The sequence below is a fragment of the Heterocephalus glaber genome, unplaced genomic scaffold (genome assembly GCF_053883595.1).
Source record: "Heterocephalus glaber isolate CG9 unplaced genomic scaffold, H.glaber_assembly_v1.0 deba00001472, whole genome shotgun sequence".
NCBI classification, from domain to species: domain Eukaryota; kingdom Metazoa; phylum Chordata; class Mammalia; order Rodentia; family Bathyergidae; genus Heterocephalus; species Heterocephalus glaber.
Window position 1 is genome coordinate 92,988,544 of NW_028258315.1, and position 22,081 is coordinate 93,010,624.

A 22,081-nucleotide genomic window follows, 5' to 3' on the forward strand; every position below is an offset into this window, starting at 1 on the left:
ACCCCGGGCAGGGAAGCTCAGCCCCAGTGAGCAAAACTAAGCTTTAATGTTGCTCGAGAGTGAGCAGCCGGTCCTTCCTGGGACGGGCCCCGGGCAGCCCCGGCGGGAGAGCGCATCTGCTCTCTCCAGATGGCTGTCCCGCATCTGGGCCTGGGGGACATGGCCCCCGCACCAGCCAGGCTCCTCAGGCCGAGGGGAAGAGTCTCAGGCACAGCAGGGGGGCGCCTTCCGGCCCCGGACCGGCTTCTCCGCTGCCATCCCAGCCCCGGCGCAGGCAGGAGCCTTGGGGCGCTGTTCCAGGAGCCACAGCCACCTAAAATGTCTTTTGGGGTACGCAGCCCTCCAGCTCCAGCAGCTCCGGCCAGCCCTCGTACTTGTTCGTCTCTGGGTTGCTCTTTAAGAACTGGGGAGAGAGGGAGAGAAAGAGGGAGAGAGGAAGGCAGACAATGCTGTCAAGGGCTCAGCACTCAGGTGCCTCGCTGACCGCTCACCTCAGCCCCATTTCACAGATGGGGAAACAGAGGCTCAGAGAGGGGCTGTGACGCCACTGAGGCCTCAGAACGGGGAACAGCTGCTGCCGGGTGGGGGCTCCAAGGATGGGGGAAATGCTCCAGGAGCTTTAGCCCCTCCTCCGCACTCTCCATCAGCCCCCCCAGACGACCAAGTAACCCTAATGATAGCCAGGCCTTGTGGCGCACGCACGCCTGTCATCCCAGCACTCTGGGTGGCTGAGGCAGGAGGGTCACAAGGTTCAGCCCAGCTTGGGCAACGTAGTGATTGATCGAGACCCTGACTCAAAATAACAAATAAAAAAAGAAGGGCTGGGGATGGAGCTCACTGTGAAGGCCTTGGGTTCAATCTTCAGTACCGGGAAAAAAAAAATCAATAAATGAAAGATCTGGCAATTCCCGAGCACTTGCGGTATGAGAGTCGCTCTCCCAGACTGCCTTTATGTTTAATCGGCACCCACTGTACAGATGGGGAAACAGAGGCACGGACAGTGACAGGGCCTGCCATGCTCCCCCTGCTGGTAAGTGGTGGAGCCACTGTGGAACGTTAAGGAGCTCTACCCATGCATATTTGAAGAAAATAAAATGAGTTAAGGTTGTATTTAAAATTCTCAGGCTGAGTTTATGGAAGAAAAAATGTAAGTGGAAAAATCTGCCATTGAAATAAGTGACACAACTACTCAGGGAGAGAAAAGGGAGTTCTTGGGGCTGCTTCTCTGGCATCCCGTTTCCCCTGCATGGAAGAAGGACGCACTGGACTCTGGGCTGTGGGTTTTGGGTCGCGGTCAGCTGACCCTAAGTGTCAGCTAGAAGTGGTGCTGAGATTCTTCCTTCCAATTTGTTCTCTGGCCACTTTTTTACCCCCTTCAGTAGGGGGGGATTGAACTCAGGGCCTTCAGACCAAGCTACATTCATTCTCAGCCCTTTATTATTTTGAGACAGTTGGTTGGATTCAAACCAGGGATCCTCCTGCCTCAGCCTCCAGAGTGCTGAGATTTTAGGTGCCATACGCCCGGCACCTTTGACAGTCTGGACTTTTCGCTCCAGGGAGGAGCAGCCCTGGCCCAGTGGGCGCAGGCTCAGCCTCTTCCTGGGTCCCTCCCTGATGCCCTGTGCTCTCCCCGGGAGGGCAATGCGTTCCCCACCGATGGCTCCAGACCTGAGTGGGCTGGCGAGAAGCCCCCATCCCCGGCTTCTGTTGGAGCTTAGATGATCATGGCTGCGAGTGTTAAATGGGGCCCGCAGGTAACTTGCTCCACAGCGCCTGAGCACAGCAGCTCTTGCTGAGCGCTGGTTTTTCTTTTTATGAGTCTGAGCTTGCCACTCTCCTGCCTGAGCCGCCCAGGCTCCCCACCACCTTCCCTTGAGCCTGCTCCCCTGGTGTCTGGGACTCTGGGCTTCAGTGAGTGCCCTCACTTGGTGCTGGGGACAGCTTGTCTGTTCTGCCAGGCTTCCCGAGCCCCTCCAAGCTGGGGATACACGGACGGGGCTGCCCCATTTTCCTCAGGGCCCCCAAGCTCCATCTGTGCCCTCCTTCCCTGAGAGCTCCTGAAGCCCCACGTCGGGGTGCCCGGGAGCCCCTCTACCCAGGTCCAGCTCCAGGTGCCACCTCCTGACTCCTTCCACAGCCCGCTGGCTCTCCCGCTGGCTCTCCCGCTGCCCCTGCTCGGTGCAGGCTGTCTAGTCCGCCCCCACCCCGCAGCCCCTGCATCCATGGGGCCGAGGGTGGTGGGGAACCCACCTGCTCAAAAGGGCTTTTATTCCGCAGGTCTTTGGCCCCCAGGAAGACCCAGCTGTCCCGGAAGCCCAGCTGCTGGGCGTAGGAGCTGCCCAGGCTGGAGAAGAGCTTCCTGATGTCGTCAGTCATCCTGGGGGGACACAGGGTCGGTGGGGACGGGCAGCGAGGACACCAGGTGGGGCGGGGGTTCTCAGGGATGAAGAAGGGGCCAGGCTCCTTCTGCAGAAGCCTCTGGCTGCAGGGCTGGAGACGCGTCAGGCAGTCCCAGTTCCTTCACAGTGCATGACATCTGGGGCCTCACAGAGGTGACTGAGCCATATTCTCACCTCCTTTACCGCAGTCACTGTAAGCCCTTTAAGACCGTCACAATTCACTTAACAACGGCTGCGCTCTCAAAAGGTGTCAGTAGGCGACTCAGTCACTGTGACTGTTACGCTGTGCTTACACAGACTAAGACGGGGTCACAAATGGCCCAGCGTACGGTACCGGTACCATGTGGCATGAAGCTAGTCACAGGCTTCGAGCCAGCCTGTGGCACTCACTCTACACTGCTTTTTCTGTCACTTAGCACCAGAGGGTGAGCCTTCCGTGTCCCTACACATCCTCCACACCACTGATCAGGGTGTCGTGGACCCCTCTGTGCACCTACGAGCAGGTCATGGATCACCGCCCCTCATGGCTCTGTAACCAGCAGCCGTGACTGTCTCGAAGGCGGGGACGAACCTCGAAGGACATCTCCTTGTGCCCGAGCCCGCTTATCTCCCTAGGGTGAGTCATCAGAGGAGGGGCTGGCAGCAGGGCAGAGGAGGCACCGGGGTGTGGAAGCGCTGGTTTGCATCACTACTGGCCGCAGGTGGGGACTGCCTTACTTGGTCCCCGGGTCGTCATAGGAGGCCGCCAGCACCAGGGTGCCCTCGGAGATCTCCGTGAGGAATTTCAGCAGGAGGCTGGGATCTGGGGAAGGGAGAGGACTAAGAGCGGGCATTGGGGTCGCTCTCTTCTCCTCCCATTGCCCTCCTGGGCTGGGGGCAGCCGGGGGCGGGCTGAGACCAAACTGGGACCCAGGGGCGGGGCGGGGCGGGTGGGGGTGAAGGCAGCACGCTGGGGCGGGCTCCTGCAGCTCAGGGCTTGGGAGCCAGGGTGAGCCGAGCGACAGGGTCCCCATCCAGGGGTGGGCGTGACAGACACCGGCAGGTTAAAGTTCCCCAGGGCACTGGGATGAACCACTTGTCCAAGGGCCCTTCCGAACTGGTCCTGGGGAGGCTGAGGGAGGACGTCACCACGCGTTCTAGGCCAGCCCAGGCTACACAAGTGAGTTCAAGGCCAGTCTGGATGAGGTAGCAAGACTCTGCCCCAGAACAACAATAAGAACAACTACAAAGGACCCTTCGGGGCCCACTCCCCAGGGGACGGAGACTGTGGGCTCTGCCACCCTGCCTGGTTCACACCAGGTGCTCTGTGTGGCTTCAGAGGCTGAGCCTCGAGGCCCTCACCCTCCCGCTGTGCTGGGGAGCAAGGCACTGTGTCTCTAGTGCCCCCTGAACCGTGGCCCTCTGACGGGACAGATACTGGCTGGGTCAGTACCGGGAGGCTTGTGAGCTCCGGAGAGTGGACTGATGAGTCTCTCGCATTGTGATGATGGCCTTCACTTAGGGCAGTGATACAGTTTTCTATACTCAGAGAAAATGTGAGCTGCTAGCAGCGCAGTGTTTCTGGGTGAGGGGGAGCCCGAGCAAGGTGCTGCTAAGTGGCTGACATTTGGGAAGGGGGGGCTTCTTCATTAGGGCAGGAACACCTCTGTAAATGACGATGCGGAACAGCTCAGCTCACAGCATCTTGGTAAAGCTTAACTGTGGCCGTGACTGAGCAAAAAGTAAATGCACTTTAGTGGATTATACATTCTTAGTAAAATTGGCGCCATAGTTGGTGGAGCCCTGTGCAAAATGAAAATGGGGGGCCTTTCATTAAGGAATTATCGAGCATTTCAGTACTCTGACAGCAAAGCATCAAACCCCCAGCCAAGCTGCCGGTGGGAACCTAGAAGCCTGGGACCCCAGCCCTGTTCAGTGCCCTTTCCCCCGCTGTGGCCAAGGTGACTTTCTAAGGGGCAGCCACAGGCGCAGAGAAGCCCAGAGAGTCTGTCTGTGCAGCCAGAGAAATGCAGGCCCCTGCAAAAATATGGAGTGAGGGCCCCAGAGAGGTCTTTCCTGGACTTCAGTGGCCGTGTCCAAACCCTGGCTGCAATAGACACCCTGAGACCTTGGAACAAGTAGTTTCCCTAGCAGTGCTTGAGTGGGCAGAGGTGGGGGGCTCCGAGGCTGGAGGATCCCCAGCCTCCAGGGCCCACAGTAGCCCGGGTGGTCCACAGAGGAACCGGGCCCTCGGCCCCTCCCGGCCCCTCTGGACTCTGACCACCTGCAGTGTGTGAAGGCTGCTTATGCAGTGTTGGTTCCTCTCGCTCCCCACCCCAAGGATGCCTGTGGTTACCTCCCAAACTCCCGCTGCACCTGAACCCCTGTCCCAGAACCCAAGCCTGGAGGTCCCAGCGCCCACCCAGCGAGGCCTTCCGGTCAGCAGGCACCCTCAACCCCTCAGCTGCAGCCGGGCTCTGGCTGAGGGACGGGGTCCCCCCAGCGGGCCTACCTCCGGAGTACATGTCGAAAGAGCTCATCCTCACCATCTGCCCCGTGGTTCCTAGTGGGCAAGAGAGCAGACGGTCACTTCCTGCAACGTGAAGCATGCTGCTGGTCTTTTTCAGAAATCGGCTACTCAGCAGTCTAAGGTCTAATCACAGAACAGGCACGGAGTGGAATCAGGTCCTCTAGGGAATGTGGGGGACCAGAGGAGTGCTTGACAGTTGCTGGGTGGATTGGAGGGGTATAAGAACACAGCAGCTGAGAGCCTCGGGGACTGAACCGAATATGACCAGTCTGGGTCTGCGTCTTATCCTGCTGGCTGCTGATGGACAACGCAGCATTTCTGAGCTCAAGTTGTGCATGGGTACAATGGACTGCAGGATCCACCATGAGATTACTTAAAATGGTAAGCATACAAATATGTTTTGGCTGCAAAACAGTAATGAAAACAGTGACAGTTGTCCCCACTTTTTCCACCTATATTGAAACCGCCCAAGTTTTGAAGGGAAGGGGATTTTTAGTGGACTAAATGGTACTTAGTTGCCCAGAGTCGGGTCATCCATCTGAATTGTTTGTGTGGCTAGAGAAGGCAAAAGTTCAAGTCCTGCGCGGGACAGGCAGTTTTGCGGGAAAGTCGCAGTTCTCGCTCTTTGCCACTAGATGGGGGTGTTGCAGAGCGGATGGCAGCTCTGTATTCCTGGCTGCCGCGCGTAGCGGCAACTGCAGGCAAGTGCACGAGCTTCATCTGGGGTCTGGGTTTTGGGGGTGAAGGGAGGATCCTGTGGGCTGGCCCCGGCCACACCTCCTCTGCTCAGGCAGGGAATGGGTCGCTTTGAGGGCCGCTTCCTGGTGCAAGGTTTCCACGCGTCCTAGGAGAAGGGATCCTCCTGGGGGTGGGGGTGGGGACGAAGGACAGCGGCCGACCCGGCCTTGGGGACCCTCTGCGCCCCAGCCCAGGCGGGTCAGCCACCCCGCCACCCGGGTCGATCGGGACTGAGCACTCACCGTTCACCAGGGCGATGTTCAGGCCTCTGCCCACGTTGTTCTTCACAGGACTCATGAGGCTAAAAACGGAGAAGGAGGCGAGTGAAGCCCGGTCCCGAGTGGGGCGCACTCGGCGCAGGCAGCACAAGGCAGAGCTCCAGGACCCACGCCGGGCCGTCCCCAGCTCCAGGGGCTGGGTCTCCCCACGTTTGGGGCAGGTCGGTCTGCTGGGAGAAGGGGCAGGGTCCCTGGCTGGGGCTCTGGGGCCACGAGGACCCGGAAGCTGCCCGGGCCCGGGACGGCTGGGCCTCGAACAGGGCATGGCTCCCTGTCATGCGCTTCTCCTCTCACGCCAGCTGGCCCGGCACTGACCGCGCTCTTCCAGGCCGGGCACGCGGGCCCCCGGAGCTGCTGCCACGGTGACTGCGCACGGGACCCCGGGCAGCGAGGGAGGCCCAGCCCGGGGGCTTTGCAGGGTAACGCAGAGGCAGGCTCCTCCCGGGGCACTGGGCTGGGCTAATCTGTCAACCAGCTGGTGGCCCCTTTCCTCCGTCACACAGAGGCGTCTACTTTTAGTAGAGAAAAAGGAAGCTAAGGGACGGAGGGAAGCGGAGCTCAGGACGTTGTAGGAGGGAGCCTGGTGATACCCACTGAACCCCTGGATCCAGCTGGTCCTGAACCCCACGCCCTCTGGCCTTTTAGGCATGTGAACTAATAAGTTCCTTGCTTCACCCAAGCATGTTGTACTAGGTTCAGGATCCTGACCTCGACTCTTCTTTTGTAGGATGAGCTTGTCCTGGAGCCTTTATTATCGAAGTTGGATAAGGGATACACAGTTGCTCCTGCACCCGGGGGGAAGCCCTGGTCCTGCAAGGTCTCACTTTGATGCCTGGGTACTGATCCTGAATCCTTCCCTTAGGGACTGCCTTCGGTAGGGAAGCTTGGCTGCTGGGCAGACCTGAGTTCAAATCCTGACTGTGCCTTTGGCCGGGCAGCCTGGCTTTCCTCTTTTGCACGACAGAGGCCGGGACGGCCACCTCCTGGCTCCACTTAGCGAGGTGGGGCAACCCCTGAGGCTGTTCGGATTTGTTGTTATTTGGGATTTAAGGGCCTGGAGATAGAGGAAGCCTAGGAAAGGTGCGGCTGCCCCCAAGCCTGGATTTTCCAGGGAAGGAAGGAGGAAGAGAAAGGAAGAGAAACGAAGCACAGATGCCTGCGGGTACTTACATTTGGTTTTCAAAGCACATGGAGGGGCCCACGACATTGGCGGCGCCACTGCAGATTTTAAAGGCAAAGAAGTTGGCTGGGCAGGGCTTGCTGAGGCCACACTTGGTCTTTGGGACCCCTGGGGAGTAACAGAGCAGCCTTGGGAAGGGCCCGGGAGGAGAGGGGCTCAGCCGGGTCCCCTCAAGCTCAGGCCCTGGCTTCCCGGCCGGCCCTCCGCCCTCCTGGGTAAGCCAGTGCAGGGGGGACCACAGTCACTGAGGGAGGAGCCCCCAGCACCTCTCCCTGGGGCCACAGAGCTCCCGAGCTCCCCTGGGCCTCTGCCTGGCGGGTGGGGCCCCTGTCCCTTGGCTCCCGCGCCTCAACCCCTCTCTGTGGAGTGGGTGGCTGCAGTGCTTCCCCGCTGGGCTCCTCACCCCAGCGCACTCGGGCACCTCGTCGGGACTCCCGTCCTCACTTCCTGAGCACCTGCTAAGGGCCAGGCCCTGGGCGGCACGGGGGTGGGCGGTGGACCCGGCCCTCGCACTTGCACTGGGCAGCCCTGCGGCCCCGCTGATGACCGCGCCTGTGGCCGGCAAGACCTTAGGGTCCCACCCGCCAGGAGGCTCCGCCCCGGCGGACCTGGCGGTGCCCGCGCCTCGGGGCAGGAGACTGGGTGTCTGGCTAGGTGGCCCAGCGAGTGGTGCCCCCTGACACGCGGCGGGGTCGCGGTGCGCAGTGGGGCTCGGCCTCAGCACACGCGCCCGGTGGGGCACTGTGCTTTGGCACTGAGCTCAAAGCAGGCCACACGGCTTAGGGGGACCGGCGGGGCGCAGAGCCGCTGGGCCGGAGCTGACCCGCCCTGCCCTGCCCTGGGCCCCGTGCTGCTGAGGACTGAGGACGCTGGGGAGGCTCCTCCTCCGCTGTCGCCGCGGGTCCCCACCTGTTTACCCGCCCCTCTCCAGAGGCCGTGTCGTTCTTGAGCCTGGACACCCTCGCGAGCGCGGGGAGGGGACGGCCCGGGCCCCGGGGACCCGCTGCAGTTTGCCCAGAGCCTAATCCTCTGCAGCAGCTCCAGAAACCCAGCCAACAGCCCAGCTTAAGCAGGCTTTTCCGGAATTGATTTCCTGACGTCCCCCTTCCCAGGCAGGCTGCGGGAGGAGGAGGAGACACCGCGGGACCTCAGCCGCTCGGAGCCAGGACTTAGTCTCCGGGTGCCGGCTGAGAGGATGCCCCGACCTGTTGCTCCAAACCCTGGTCCCGACCCCTCCGGCGACCCTAGTCCAGGTCCCATGGGCTGGAGCTGGCATACTATCAGGGCTCAGAGTGGGGTGGTCAGGAGCCTTGGGGTGCTCTTCACCACCACACTGGGTCACATCTCTCTTGCTCTTCTCTGCCAACTGTGAAATCAGGGAGTTGGTTTAGATCAGGCAGTGAAGCAGGTTTCCTTTTAACTGTCAACTTGGACCTAGTGTTATAGACTTACTGATAAAACTGTAAAGGCTGCCTGCGGGCCTGGAAGGAAAGGGTGCTGGGATTGATTGGTGATGTCTGGCACAGAAGCAGGCAGGGTAGGAGGTGGTAAGCATGCTTGAACTTGCCATTGTCCAGCAGATGGAGCGTGTGTGTGTGTGTGTGTGTGTGTGTGTGTGTGTGTGTGTGTGTTCAGAACTAAGAGCTTTGTCTCTCTGTGTCTGCTTCAGAATCTAACTTCAGAAGCTCTGGGGAGATGGGGTGAGGGGTATGGGGCAAGCAGTTTTTATACACTCTTGTCTGTGCTGTGTGTAATCTCATGCCCTCCTTAGCTGGAGAGCACTTATCCCAGGGGCTGCAGCCCTCTTAGTTGGGGTGGGGAGAGAGGGGCCTGGCAGCATGGCCTGGTGCAAAGGGCCGTTGAGGAGCTTGTCTGTGGATTAGATGGGGTGGGGATGCTGGACCTCAACTTGAAGAGCCTCAGGGTCCTCATGACAGAGAGGGACAACTCTAGCACCTAGTGAGGGTGTGTGGACCGACTCCAGATGCCTGCCAAGTGTGGACACAGCACGTGGCCTGGAGTGAGCATTCAGTCACCGCATCCCTGTCACCTCTGCCTCCTCCCTCCACCTTCCTGTCCCTGGGGCCTGAGCAAGCCCTTTTCCCAGGCCACAGGGGCTCAGAGTGTCTCAAAATAAAAAAACTCCTGCCCCCAGGGCTCCGACTCCACTGCACCCGCCTGTGACTGACTCTCCAGCAAGGCCTGCACCCTAGTCCTGGCAGCTCTTTTCCTTGGGCAGACCCTCCTTCCCAGCCCAGCTGAGGGGCTCCCTCCTGCCTGCAGCCTTGCTGGCCTCCCCCATGGAGCCCAGAGACATCCCCCTCTTGAGGCCCATCCGGCATTTCCACCCCAACAGTCAATGCCCCTCTTTTTTTTTTTTTTTTTTGGTACCAGGGATTGAACTCAGGTCCTTGCGCTTGCGCAGCAGGTGACAAAACCACTGAGCTAAATCCCCGACCCAACGCCCCTCTTTTTGTCTTGGGTCTTGGTGGCACCTGACACTTCCTAGCAGCTGAACCGAGCCTGGGGTCCTTTCGGTAGTGACACCCATGGCTCCCAGCCAGGTAGGGTGTGGAGGGGTCAGCAGGGGTGCCCTGTGGTCAGATCTGGGGAAGAGAAACCCGGAGCTGTGGGCCTACCAGTGTGAACGGCCGGACGACCACTCCTGCCATAGGGCTGGGGGCTTCAGAGGGCACCACTGGCCATGGGATGGGCTGGGCAGGCCCTGGGCATCTAGATTTCTCTGGGACCCACAGCACTGGGTATGGAGACCCTGGCACATCCGGACCTAGGACGTGGGGGGCTGGGTGATACTCACGGATCTCCTTGGGGGCCAAACCTGGGGAGAGAAGGCAGGATCTGGTTAGAGAAAAGCATTTTGACCCCCTGCAGGAGGAAGGTGGGGGTTGGGGCTGGGCAGGGGGAAGAAGGAACTTCAAAGTGGCACTGTAGATATGAACTAGCAGTGCCACCTCATCAGGGAGTCCTCACTCACTACTGCTGTTGCCCCTCCCTCATACACAGCCACACACACAACACACACATATGAGACACATGCATGCACACACATGCAGATGCATGCATATGCATACAGAACACATATGCACAGACAGACTCTCTGTCAGGAGCCATTCTACATAATTTTGGGGAAAAATTTCACAATTAAATTATGATTAGAGCTGTCTGAGGCCTCAATAGTCCCATGATCCTGTGATGATTGAGGGCAAGATTATATCAGCTGAAGACATCCTGGGTCTTTGAGAACTGAGTAGAAAAGTTTCACCTGGGGAGGGACAGATTCCTTATCAGCTTAACATCCCACCTACTGCTGTAAGAACCTTTTGGTTATCTCACCATCCTAATCAATTTAAGCTTCTCATCGACCTATGATCCTCATCAGCATGAGATCCTCATGGTCATAGGATTACAGCTACCCTCTGAGACATCTGATATTTCCTCTGATTATAAGATCCTTGTCAATTTAGGATTACCATTGCCCTCTGAATCATCTGATGCTCCCTATAAATCAAATAAATAATGGCAAGCTCAGGGTGACTTTGTCTTTGCTGCTCAGTGCAGCACTGATCAGGGCCAAAGCTCAGCTTTTTCTCTAAGTCTCGTTTCCTGTCTTTATTCTTTAATTCGCTTTGTGTTGTAGTGGCTCACAGGAGACCAGGACTCACTGCTGGGGTTCTGGTAATGTCCCCTTTCCCATTCCCTACAACTCTCCATGCACTTACAGACACATATGGACACATGCATACAGACACACACTTCTCAAGTTGAAAAGAAGCTATGGCCAGGCAAGGTGGCACACACCTGTAATCTCAGCACTCTGGGAGGCTGAGCCAGGAGGATTTAAAGTTCAAGACCAGCCTGGGCAACTTATCGAGACTGTCTCAAAATAAAAAAACTGTAAAGGGCTGAGAATATAGCTGAGTACTCCCTGGATTCAATCTCCAATATTGAAGAAGGAGAAGGGGAAGGGGAAGAAGAGGAGGAAGGGGCAGCAGCAGCAGCAGCTTGTCTGTGCTGTGAGGCCCCTGAGGTTTGACCCCAATTCATACTGTGTTGCATTTACCCCTCTACCCCCACCCCTGAGCCTCAGTGCTCTTGGCTGCATGTGGAGCCCATCACACCCACCCTCCCTGGGCTGTGAGAGGACCCAGTGCCCTCAGTCTGTAAGGGCAGGCCCTGGGCCCCCGTGAAGGGTAGACTTGCCATTGTTGGCGTAGCCCATGCTGTGGTCTCTTTCCTGACTTCCCGCAGTGCCAACTGTCAGCAGTGGGCTTCAGGGGCCTTGGACACCACCACACATCTCATCTTATATGGTGCCCTAGTTGTTTCCATGAGTCTATGTCAGGCCTCCCGCCACATTGATCCATTACTGACCTAGAGGACAGGTTCCTCAGTGGACACAGTAATGGCAGCAGGTGGTTTTCTGGTGGATCCCGTGTACATTCACACTTTCCATCTGTCTTCAGGGGGCCACCCTTCCTGGTGCGTCCCTACTCCCTGCCTCCAAGGTCCCAGGAGCAGCAAGTAACCCAGGCAGGGCCGAGGGTCATGTTATACTGCTCTGGGGGCCGAGCCCTGCCTTGGGTTGATACAGTCCCTGGGCCCTGAGGTGGAAGGGGGAAAATGCACCCTTCCCAGCTGAGCTGAGCTGTGTCTGGACAGCTGGTAGCCGCTGTACCGGCCTGGGAGAGAAGGCTGCCCACAGAAGTGGGTTCTGACCTGTGGAGTAGCAATAAGCAGAGCCTGAGGAAGCAGAGACAGGCTCCGGAAGCTTTCTGGAAGCTGCTGCATCTTGCCACACTTGAAGCCAGATCTCATTGATTTCCCAATCACATGACAAAGACATGCTGTTTTGTTGAAACCAGTTGAGAGTTGAGTTTATCACTTCCATTGGAAAAACTTTTGCCTTGTTTTCTGGGTAAGTTGGGAATCTTAACTCCTGATTTCTATGCCATGGATCCTTTTGGTAGTTTGAACTCCCCTCAGAAGAAATTTATACCCACTTTCCTGGGGACTTAGCACTTCCTTTTCCCCACAGATTGCAAGTTATTAAATACATAAAATAAAGTAAATTGGATGACAAAGGAAACCAATTATCTATCAGTATAATAACAATAAAAAAATTGGTGCTATAGCAACCCACGTGGTTCAATATGGATGCCCTAAATAATAAAATGGGGGCATGTGCACGCTGGGCGAGAGCCCTGAGATAAATGAAAGTTGTTCTTCCAGGACAGATGCACACGGTTCTTAGCGGCCAGCTTCCTCCCTGGCGCGCTGTCTGCATTTTGGGAGACTGGATCGTGCTAGCTCACTTCTGTTTCTGTGAATGCTGTAATCACGTCTGTTCATTTATCTGGCTCAGCCCATGAGTAAGGGCCCCTGTCCCTCCCTTTGGGGTCCCTGAGACCTAACAGAGCTTGACACCTGATGGACGTTTGTGGGAGGAATTGTTTTGTTAAAGCCACAGGTAGTGGAGTTGTGGGAGAGAAATAATCACAGGGGACTGCTTTCAACTCCTGGCCTTTCCCCTCCATCTGGGGCTCTGTCCCGGCTGGACACCCCCCGGGCGTCCTGACCACATGGCTCGTCCCTTTGAGGTCAGTAAAGACAGGTGCATCTCTGGGGGACGAGGGGGAGTCCATAGAGCTGTCCCCCCTGGCGGGGGATGTGATGGCCACTGAGCATCTACATAGACGAAATCCTCCACATGGGCTGGGCGTCTGCTGACACGGAGCCGTGCCGTGAGCTGAGGGATGCAGAGCTCTACCGTGGGCTGGGTTACAGTCGGGTGCCTGGTTTCTGGCTGCCTCGGGAAGCTGCGGACTGACCTGGGCCGCCCCAGTCATGAGGAGCTCTGCCAGTGGAGGTGGTTCTTGATCTTCAAGGAGGACAAATCCAGAGGTGAAATCCCTTCCCTTTCCTCCTCCTGATCGGAAAGGACTTGAAGCTGAGGAACCCACGATCCCATTTCTGTCATGACAGCCCCACGGGAACTGGCTGAATTTAACTTCTCCGGGCCTTCTGTGTTCTCAGGGTTCATGGGAACCGTGTCACGGATCACGGAGGAGTCCACTTCGAGGCCGCACACGGGTCCCTCCATGGGGCATGGGGCGGAGTACATGAGACTGACTGCTTTTCAAAGCTGCTAGCATCCATCCCGCCTGTTGTTTGTCAGTTTATCCATCCGTCCATTCACCCACTTGTCGTCCGTCCGTCCGTCCCTGCGTGCCTCCACCCACCCACTCATCCCCCGCTTGTTCCATTTAAAAAAATACATCGACTCCTTAGTAGGCACCTGCTCCGTGCCACGTGCTGAGGGCCAGGTTCACAAGTGAAATCCTCGCCTCCAGGACACTGACGTTCTAGGGAGGGGAGACAGGCATCAGCCGGGGAAAGAAATCCACAAACAACACGATGCGGGTGAGAACGGTGTGAGGGAAACCGCTGACAGGAGGGGCAAAAACTAGAGGGAGGTCGGGAGGCTTGGTGAGGGGTGAGCAGAGACCTGAACGCCGACCCGGGCCCAGGACCCTGCCTGAGGGGGCTCCGGGCGGAGGGAACAGCAAGTGCCCGTGAAGCCCTCAGCAGAGACGTTTTCTTCCTTCTCCCTTCTCCCTGTCCTTGCCAGGCACGGGCCCGTGTGTTGACCCCGGCCTTGGAACACTGCGTTGCCCTGGGCTCCAGCCTCCCTGCCAGCCCCGGGCTCCTCTTTCCCCAAGGGTGACGGAGTGACAGGGATGGGCGGCCGAGCGGCGAACACAGGGAGGAAACGTGAGCCCAGACCCTGCCCGGCGAGCCCCACTCACCCAGCCAGCGCGGCAGGCGGATGGTTTTCACGCTGAGGCTGCCGGAGCTGCGCAGGAAGAGCCACGTGGCCACCAGCGTGGCGATGAGGGACAGGAGGCGGAGCAGACCTAGGAGCAGGAGTTGAAAGTGCTCGTCCAAGTCCACGTAGACCTTCGGAGAGGCCTGACAGCTGCTCCGGGAGGTGAGACCGCCACGGAGTCAGGACCCCTGGCCTGCAGCACTCATGTCGTGCCGGGCACCGTGTGCAGAGCTGTCAGTGCACGGGCTCGTTCACCCTCACGCTGACCCTGCAGTTGTGCGATGCCACTGGCTGCTCACAGTGCACAGGTGAGGAACCAAGAGGCAGTCGCTTCCCACAGTCACCAGGCTGTGCCAGAAGCGGGGTCTGAACCCAGAGGGAAGTAAGCGGAGGCCGGAAGCAGTGCTGACTCTTCACAGCTGTTTGGGAATGAAAGTGGGGTATGTATGTGCATTTCATGTTTGTTGCCTCAGTTTCCCCGACTGTACAAAGGCAGTAGAGTATGAGGGTGGGGCATACAGGGCCTCACCCTGCCCATGCCCAGCCCTCTGCTTTGAGGATGCTGGGATAGACCCCATTGAGGTTGATATTTTGTGCCTAATTTTCAGCCAGGGCCTGGTATGCCCAAGATGGCATCAAAGCCGGGATTCTGGCTGGCGGGGGGCCCTTGTACCAAAGTCTCCCCAGCCCTCAGCCTAGAGGCAGAGAGTTGCCTCTTCTGCTCTTCCAGCTGCCCCTAGCTCGGTTTCCTCCTGGGATTCTGGCTGGGCCGTTGGAGAGCAGAGACACCAAGCCACTGGAGCCCAGGCTGGGCAGACCCTGCCGACAGGGAAGTGACTCCAAAATGAATCCCAGATCCCAACTGTGAGAACCCTCAGAACCAGGTCCTACCTGACACTCTCATCCTGTCCAGGTGAAGAGTGGCTTGGGTCAGTGTTAACCTAGGGAGAGAAGAAAATCACATGGGAAAGTGGCATCTGGCATCTGAACATGAGAAGTGTGATACTGGGGCAGAGGCCACTAACTGAGGCAGGTGATCATAATCCTTTCAGCAGGGCCTCTTACGTTCAGGAAGAGTAATGTTCCTTTTCCTCTCTGTCTTCACCTCCCTTTCTCTCATGCCTCTGGAGGTTTCTATCAATCACCATGTAGAGATCAAAAGTAGAGGGGAGGCACTGTCTCTTGGACAATGTTGTGTCTTGTGTCTAGATGACCCCCCAAAGCCTTGGTCTTTTCAGAGGTGGCTGGATGTAGAGGGTATGAGGCTGGGATTAAGGATGTCTGATCACTAAATTAGTCCACTGATTGGTTTGGCTTAATTCTGGGTGTGGATAATGGGAAGGCCCACCCTGGGTGTGATTTGACCAACCAAAGTATGGGTAGTCTGGAAGGGATAGAAGGGAGAGGTAGGCTGCTGCTGCCTCACTGCTTCACTGCTTGCTGCCTTCTGCCTCCCTGCTTTGCCATGAACTGTTTCTCCTTTGCGATGCCCCTCGGCCACGCCATCCTACCTTGGAGCCAGCCTATTATGGACTGAAACCTCTACAAACTGTGAGCCAAAACAAAACTTTCCTCTAACTTTGGGTGCTGGGTATTTTGTCTCAGCAATGAGAAGAGTAACTAAAACAGATGATTTGATTTATTCACTCTCATCCATCCATCTATCCATCCATCCATCCATTTATCTATCCACTCCTTCCTTCCTTCCTTCCTTCCCTCCCTCCTTCCCTCTAGCCAGCTAGCCAAGAGATACTGAGCAGAATATTAGGGAGCAGATGCTCAGGTGATCTTTGTTGATGTACCGGAATGAAGAGTGATCAGAACTCACACATTAAGGTAAGTCTGTGCCAGGTAATGTATCTCTATATCTCTGTATCTGTCTGTCTATCTGTCTACCTATCTACCTACCATATATAGCTTTTAGGGATGAGGAAGACTCATGGTGGTTAAGCCAGGGTTATTCAACTTGCAAAGGTGAGAGCCAGAATTTGGATTCTAGGATCTAGCTATTGACTCCTTGAATTCCCTATGGGTCCCATGGCCAGTACTTTTGTCTCAGTAGAGTAGAAACCAAAATTTACTCCCTTCTTGAGTCCTGGGCAGGCCCAGGGTCATCATTTTCACCACCTCCACCCCATGTCACCCCCAGGTGCTGGCAGTTACTGGTAACAGCAGCTTTGAGAGGCCCCACACATCTGTGGAGTCTGAGGAGAGGGCTGGGCAGATCGGTGCTGGCTGTAGCTGTGCAGCGTCTGGGACTCCTGCAGTCAACCCAGGGAGGCTCCTGTCCCCAGGCCTCTGGCAGCAGGTGGCCTCGCTGCCCGCTGTCACTTTGCTCCCACAGCTCTTCCTTGCCCGCCCCACCCCAGAATCTCATTCACCCTAAGAATCAGTCTCAACAGATGTGGCCTCCAAAGCCCACTGAGGACTCGGGCCTGGGGCAGGAACCCTGGCCCTCCCTGTCCTGCCCCTCTGCCCAGAGTGTGGGTCTTGCCTCCCGTCCAGGGAGCCTTCATATTTAAACCGCAAGTACAAGCCACATCGCCTTTTGTGGATTCTGAAAGTGCTCCCAGCTCCCCCGCCCTCCTTCCAGGTTATGATCTGTGCTCAACTGGCTGAACCCACAGACAAGGTTTTTGTAAAATGCTAACTTCCTAAGATTCAAATTACCAACTTGCTTTTTTCAGATGCAGAAGTATATTAGATTGTGGCTGTGCTGGGGATGTGGCCTCCAGCCCAGGAGTGCAGGCCTGTGCATGAGGTCGGGGGACTTTCACACAAGGGGCCCCGTGTGTGCAGGGCCAGGGGTGCCAGAAGCAGACTGGCTGGAGGAGCAGGGCCAGAGTCATCGGACACAGGTGTTCACAGAGCGTGGGCCACTGGGGCTGGGGAGAGACAGGGAGACAGAGAGAGCTAGAGGGAGAGAGAATGAGAAAGAGACAGAGGAAAAATAATTGAGAAGCACAGGGAGAGAGAGAGAGAGAGAGAGAGAGAGAGAGAGAGAGAGAGCGAGACAGTGGAGCAGTGGGCCACCTACCTGGCTGCGATGCTGGCCTTTGGCTGGAGTGCCTGTGCCAAGCAGGGCTTCTGGCTCTGGCTGGGGTGGGGAGGAGCAGGCCAGCCTAATGCCCTCCTGGCTGAGTCCAAGGCTGCTCACCTGGCACCTGCAGTCCCCAGCCTGCTCCCCCGGCAGCCTAGGTGCTCTGGAGCTGCAGTCCAGGCCTGGCCAGCTGGAGCTGGGCAGGTACACGGGATGGGGCAGAAATGCCTTCTGCAGCCACCAAGCCCTGAAAACAGTTTTCCCCTCTTGTCCAACAGAGATTGTCACAACCTGTTATTCAGGTTACAGTGCTGCAGAAGAAAGGGCCTATTGCTCGGGCGTGGCCTGGCAACCCAGGCCCTGATAAGGCCCCATGGCAGTGCGTGCTCACCTGGCCAGCTGGGACGGAGGGCTGGGGGTGCAGGCCACAAAGCATTGCTGTGACTGCTGCCCCCTCCCTGACTGGACAGCTTCTCCCACTGTCCCACCCTTCCCCGGGTCCCTTCTGATTGCTGGCTGCTGTCCAGGCACATGTTTAAGCTCTGTCTTTTGACCACAGGCCCTGTGTCCTGCAGGCCCAGGGCGACCCTGAGCACTGGGGAAGCCACGCTCCGTGCTCTAAGCCTGGGCTTCGGGGTCCCTTCTCAGCCGCAACACGTCCCTCCCGTAGGCATGCCCTGCGGGCAGCTGGGCCCATGGCTGTGGACCTGGTCTCGAATCAGGCAGCAAGAAGCCAGTGACGCAGGGACAGAGGGCACGCTTTGGGACCAGACAGACATGGGCTGTCTCACGCACTGGGCATTAGGGCATCCCCTCTCCGGGCCTCAACTTCTCCCTTTGGGAAGTGAGAATGATGCTGTCTCCCTGTGCTGGGGCGGGGGCGGGGCGGTCAGCAGCCGGGCGGCTGTCCAGAAGGGCTGGCCGGGCTTGTTGATAGGCCCGATTGCTCCTGCTGCTTCCTGCTACTGCACTTCCCTGGCGGGAGTCCCACACGGATGTTTGCCCTTCCTCCCAAACACAGGGCCTGCAGTGTCTCTCGGCCTGCTTAGTTGTGACATTTCTTTTCTTTGGTTTCCTTCATTTTTCCCTTTTCTTTCTTTTCTTTCCCTTCCTCCTCCTCTTCCTCTCTCCCTTCCTTCCGTTCTTCCCCCACCCCAGGGGATTGAACCCTGGCCTCATGCATGGTAAGCATGAGCTCAGTACTGAGCAGCCCTCCTTCCTCCGTTTCCGGGGGACTGTACCGCGCCCTTCACCTCTGCTGCGCCCTGTCCCACAGCCCTACGCACAGAGCCCCTCCTCTCTCCAGGCTGGGAGGTTTGAGCGGAGCGCCAGGTGGAGCGAGTATTTTCCCTGGTTAAACCTGGCTGGCGCCAGCCTGGCTTTACAAGAATCCCCCCATCAAGGTGCCCAGTCTTGCTGCACAGTGGGCCCGACTTTGGCCGCTTCTCCCCAGGCAGGACCCCTCTTCCCTGTCCGGTGCTGGCACCCAGGCACGCAGTGGGTGCTCAAAAGCCCTGCTCCAGGAGGTGGCTTGCCTGGGAAAGGAGCTAAGGAGCGGGATCCGGGGCTGCTGTCTCCACCCCTGCACTCCAGAGCCATGCTGCCCAGAGCATGCGCCCCCACTGGAGCCTCTCTAGGCTCTGTCCCTGTTACTCCCGGACACTGCGCACTGAGAGTGCTCACCGAAGACCGGGTGCACCGTCTGCCCTTCTCCGGCCTCTTTCCATTCCACCCTTCTCTGCCAGCCCCTTCATGTGGGCCGGGATCATGGCAAGGGACTACTGCGCCTTGTGAGTGTGGGAAACAGGAACCCAGAGAGGCAGGGATAGGACGGGGCGACAGACCCCGGAGGAAAGAGGCAAGACCATGGTGGACACAATCAGAAGGAAAAACACTGAGACCGAAGGACGCACATATGGACAGATACACAGGCGCACACACGTGTTCGGCAGTGTGCGCAGCGTCCCCAGACCCGGCCGCCCCTCCCTGGGTTTCCAGTCGTCCCCCAAGGCCGTCCCGAACACCTGTGACGGTGGCCTTGGCCTGTGGGAGCTCATCAAGGTAACCAGGGGCCACCTTTCATTCCCTAAACGGTCCTTCTTGTAAATCCCCTGTATTTATAGGCAGTTATGGATCACGCCACCAATGCAGAGGGAGATAAACAGCAAAGAAATCCATAAACAATAAGGGCTGGAGGTGTGAACAGCTCGTTCCACTGACATTTATTTCAGAAGGAAATAAGCCCATCATTTCCATTACGCCTCTTCTAATTTTATTTATTGGTTTTAATGGTTTTCCACAACCCTGACCAGTGGTGGCATAATTGGACCACGCAGAGCTGTAGAACAGGAAATGCAAGATCCGAACAGGCGAAGGTTTCTGAGGTTTTTACTCCCTGACTGGGGTGTTGCTTACTAAGACAAGTGGCAGGTGCCAGGGCTACTCTGATACTCTTCCAGGTTAACCCATTTAACACCACAACAGCTTGCTGAGGACGCTGGGGAAACTGAGGCACAGCGTGGTCAGGTCACACTGCTGAGAGTCAGAGGAAGAAAGGTATCAGGGCTAAGCCCGGGGGTCTGTCTCTGGAGCCCACACCCATAGCTGCTTGGCTCCCAGCTTGACAGTGTTCTGTAAAGGACCAGACCATAAATATTTTGGGTTCTTGTGTTCTCACCTGCTTTCCAAGGCCTTCACAAGCGAGGGGTGTGTACCAGCCAGACACACTGCCCCCCACCAGGCCTGCCAATGTTAGATAGGCTGGTCTTTTCCCAGGAAGGGCAGCTGCTGGCACCCAAGGAAAGGTTGGCAACGATGATTTCCCCCTAGGGAAGTGCCAACGAGGAAGTACCGTTTACCCCAGGAAGTGTCAACAAGGAAGCCAGCCCCGCTCCACGCCCCAGGGTCCAGAATCCCTGCTGGAGTGGCATTGTGGGTGAGGAGCCGGGCCTGTGTTCAAGCAGGGCCCTGAGCTCTGGGAGAGCTGTGTGAACGACCACTGGAATAAGACAGAGCCCCTCGGCCGGCCTGCAGGGGCCGCAGGGGCCCCAGTCGGACACACAGATGGGGGGCCCGGGCAGACACCGGCAGGGGCCGGCCTCCCACAGCTGTGTGACACCCAGTCCTCACCTCCGCTGACAGGTCCTTCCCTCTCTGCTCTGCTGTCCCTCTGCTCCCCTTAGATGGCCCACGGTGCCCAGCACTTAGTGCCCCTGCCCTCTAAGGTCCCAGCAGCCTTCACAGATTTAATGTCTTCCTCGGAGAAGCAATGGCCCCGGCTCTCAGACTAGCCCCCTAGGATATGTAATGAACAAACAGACAAGAACTGTTTGAAAATGACTTGAAAATGTGCAAGGTTTTTTTTTCTTTCTGGTTTAACCAATGTATGTTTGTTACCCTTGTCCATCACTGTAGCCCCATGTACCTGACATGCAGGAAATGCTTAATTAAAGCTCATCACGGGAATCATCTGAAAGGACACTCCAGTAACCAGGCTGCCCTGCCTCTGCCATGGACTTGGGGTGAACTGCAGTGTGGCACATGGTCAGGGCACAAACTGCAGCCAGATTGCCTGGGCAAGTTGCTGAGTCTCTCAGTGCTTGGCTCCCCATCTGCAGAGCAGGGTACTAATGGGCACTAGGCTCACAGAGGTGACAGGAAGGTTAAAGGTGTTATACTGAGAGCGCTTGGCACACAATAGGTGCATTTTATGTGTTTTATTGGTTGTTATTATAGATGCCTCCCCAGTAGGAGCTTGAGATTGGTAGGGGATATTCAGACCATCATCTCATTTTACAGATGAAAAACTGAGTCTTAGTGAAAGGAAAGGACTAGCTGGAGATTATCCATCTAGAAAATCTCTCAAGACTGTGTCCTCTGTCATAAATTTTTAGATCATTATTTTCAGAGAACATGGGATTTATAGCCAAAGAACATTTCTTCCTTCTTTATTCATTCAGGTATTTTGGTGGCTCATACTTGCTGCTCAGAAAGTTGCTTTGAATGAAGAGCTGAGTAAATGAGTAGATGTCAAAGGGCCCTGTGTTCAGGAAGAAAGCCTGCAGGGTGGATTATCAAGTCCCTGGCTCCTCTCCCGCATCTCCTTCTGTGCTCATGGCAGACATAACTAATCATTCATAGCACGCCTTTGCTCTGAACTCGTGCCCAGCCTCAGAGCCTTCATATCTGTGTCCACTATCAGTTGCTCCCCAGATGAAATCTGTTTGCCTTCCTCAATCTGATACTAGAAATCTCTTTATTTAGGATGTGATTTCTTTATTCTTTTTCTTTTATCCTTCTCTCTCAGACTCTTTCCTTTCCCAACCTCCCACTTCCATCTTTCTCTCAGTAATGGGGACCCAAAGGTATGGCCCTTTCCCTGATGGCAGAGACATACCTGAGGGCTCACGCTGCTACTTCCCTGCTCTCATGGAGAAGGCGAGATGGTCTCGCTGGCACCTTGGGTCCTGACCCAGCCAATTGCAAGCTGGCCCGGCTGCTTGGCGTGGCGTCCAGCCTCCTGGTTCTCGGAGGGGTTGGGCCTTCCTGGCACCTCTTCTAGATGTGGCAGCCCAGAGAAAGACACAGGGAGGCTCTTGGGCCCTCAAAGGGCCAACTGCTCCGGCCCTGTCCTGGCTCTGCCTCCTGGAGGAGCCTGCTGTACACAATCCCTGCCTCGTTAAACAGTCTCACCAGGAAGGAGGAAGTTTTTTCTAAGTGCTCACTTGGAGGAAATGAGTCCGAAGTCTTGCCCAGGGCCTGGTTAGGGCTGTGGCTGGTGCTTTCTTTCCCACACCTCTGCCCTGGTCTCACGGGGAGGCGGGGTGGGCGTTAAGTAGCTTAGTCAGGAGCGGAATACCATGATTTGCTTTAACATACCAGAAAACACCCACGCTTCTGCTGATCACATCCTCAGGCCATGGGGAGTGAAGGGGCAGGTGGAACAAATTGGGGTGGCACCGTCACCAGCTCTGGGGCTCGGGACAGGGCTGTAGCTGCTGGGGGCACTGAGGGGAGGGGTAGAGCAGGGGCAGGAAAGGGCAGATGGGAGGTCGGCAAGGAGGGGTCAAAGGTCACTGTGAGGTCTTGAG

The 22,081-nt window shown here is 57.1% G+C and overlaps 1 protein-coding gene across 5 annotated transcripts; it reads right to left on the bottom strand.

The window, feature by feature from the left end:
• Positions 1 to 27: 27 nt before the first annotated feature.
• On the bottom strand, positions 28 to 21,790 carry Fam3d (FAM3 metabolism regulating signaling molecule D). 5 transcript variants are annotated; one of them, XM_004864447.3, is made up of 10 exons: positions 21,388 to 21,790; positions 14,843 to 14,892; positions 13,932 to 14,039; positions 9,923 to 9,943; positions 7,095 to 7,212; positions 5,889 to 5,947; positions 4,891 to 4,941; positions 3,117 to 3,201; positions 2,251 to 2,377; positions 28 to 403 (listed from the first exon to the last, which is right to left on the bottom strand). In XM_004864447.3, exons 2-10 carry the CDS (start codon positions 14,853 to 14,855, stop codon positions 314 to 316), a joined length of 672 nt encoding a protein of 223 aa, XP_004864504.1. In that variant the 5' UTR covers positions 14,856 to 14,892; positions 21,388 to 21,790; the 3' UTR covers positions 28 to 313. The 5 variants fall into 5 exon arrangements, 4 of the variants coding, with proteins under 4 accessions (XP_004864504.1, XP_021099718.1, XP_021099719.1 ...); XM_021244059.2 differs by having other exon boundaries at positions 4,891 to 5,031; positions 21,388 to 21,720; XM_021244060.2 differs by lacking the exon at positions 21,388 to 21,790 and adding an exon at positions 16,989 to 21,364 and having other exon boundaries at positions 4,891 to 5,031.
• Between the last annotated feature and the right edge of the window lie 291 nt (positions 21,791 to 22,081).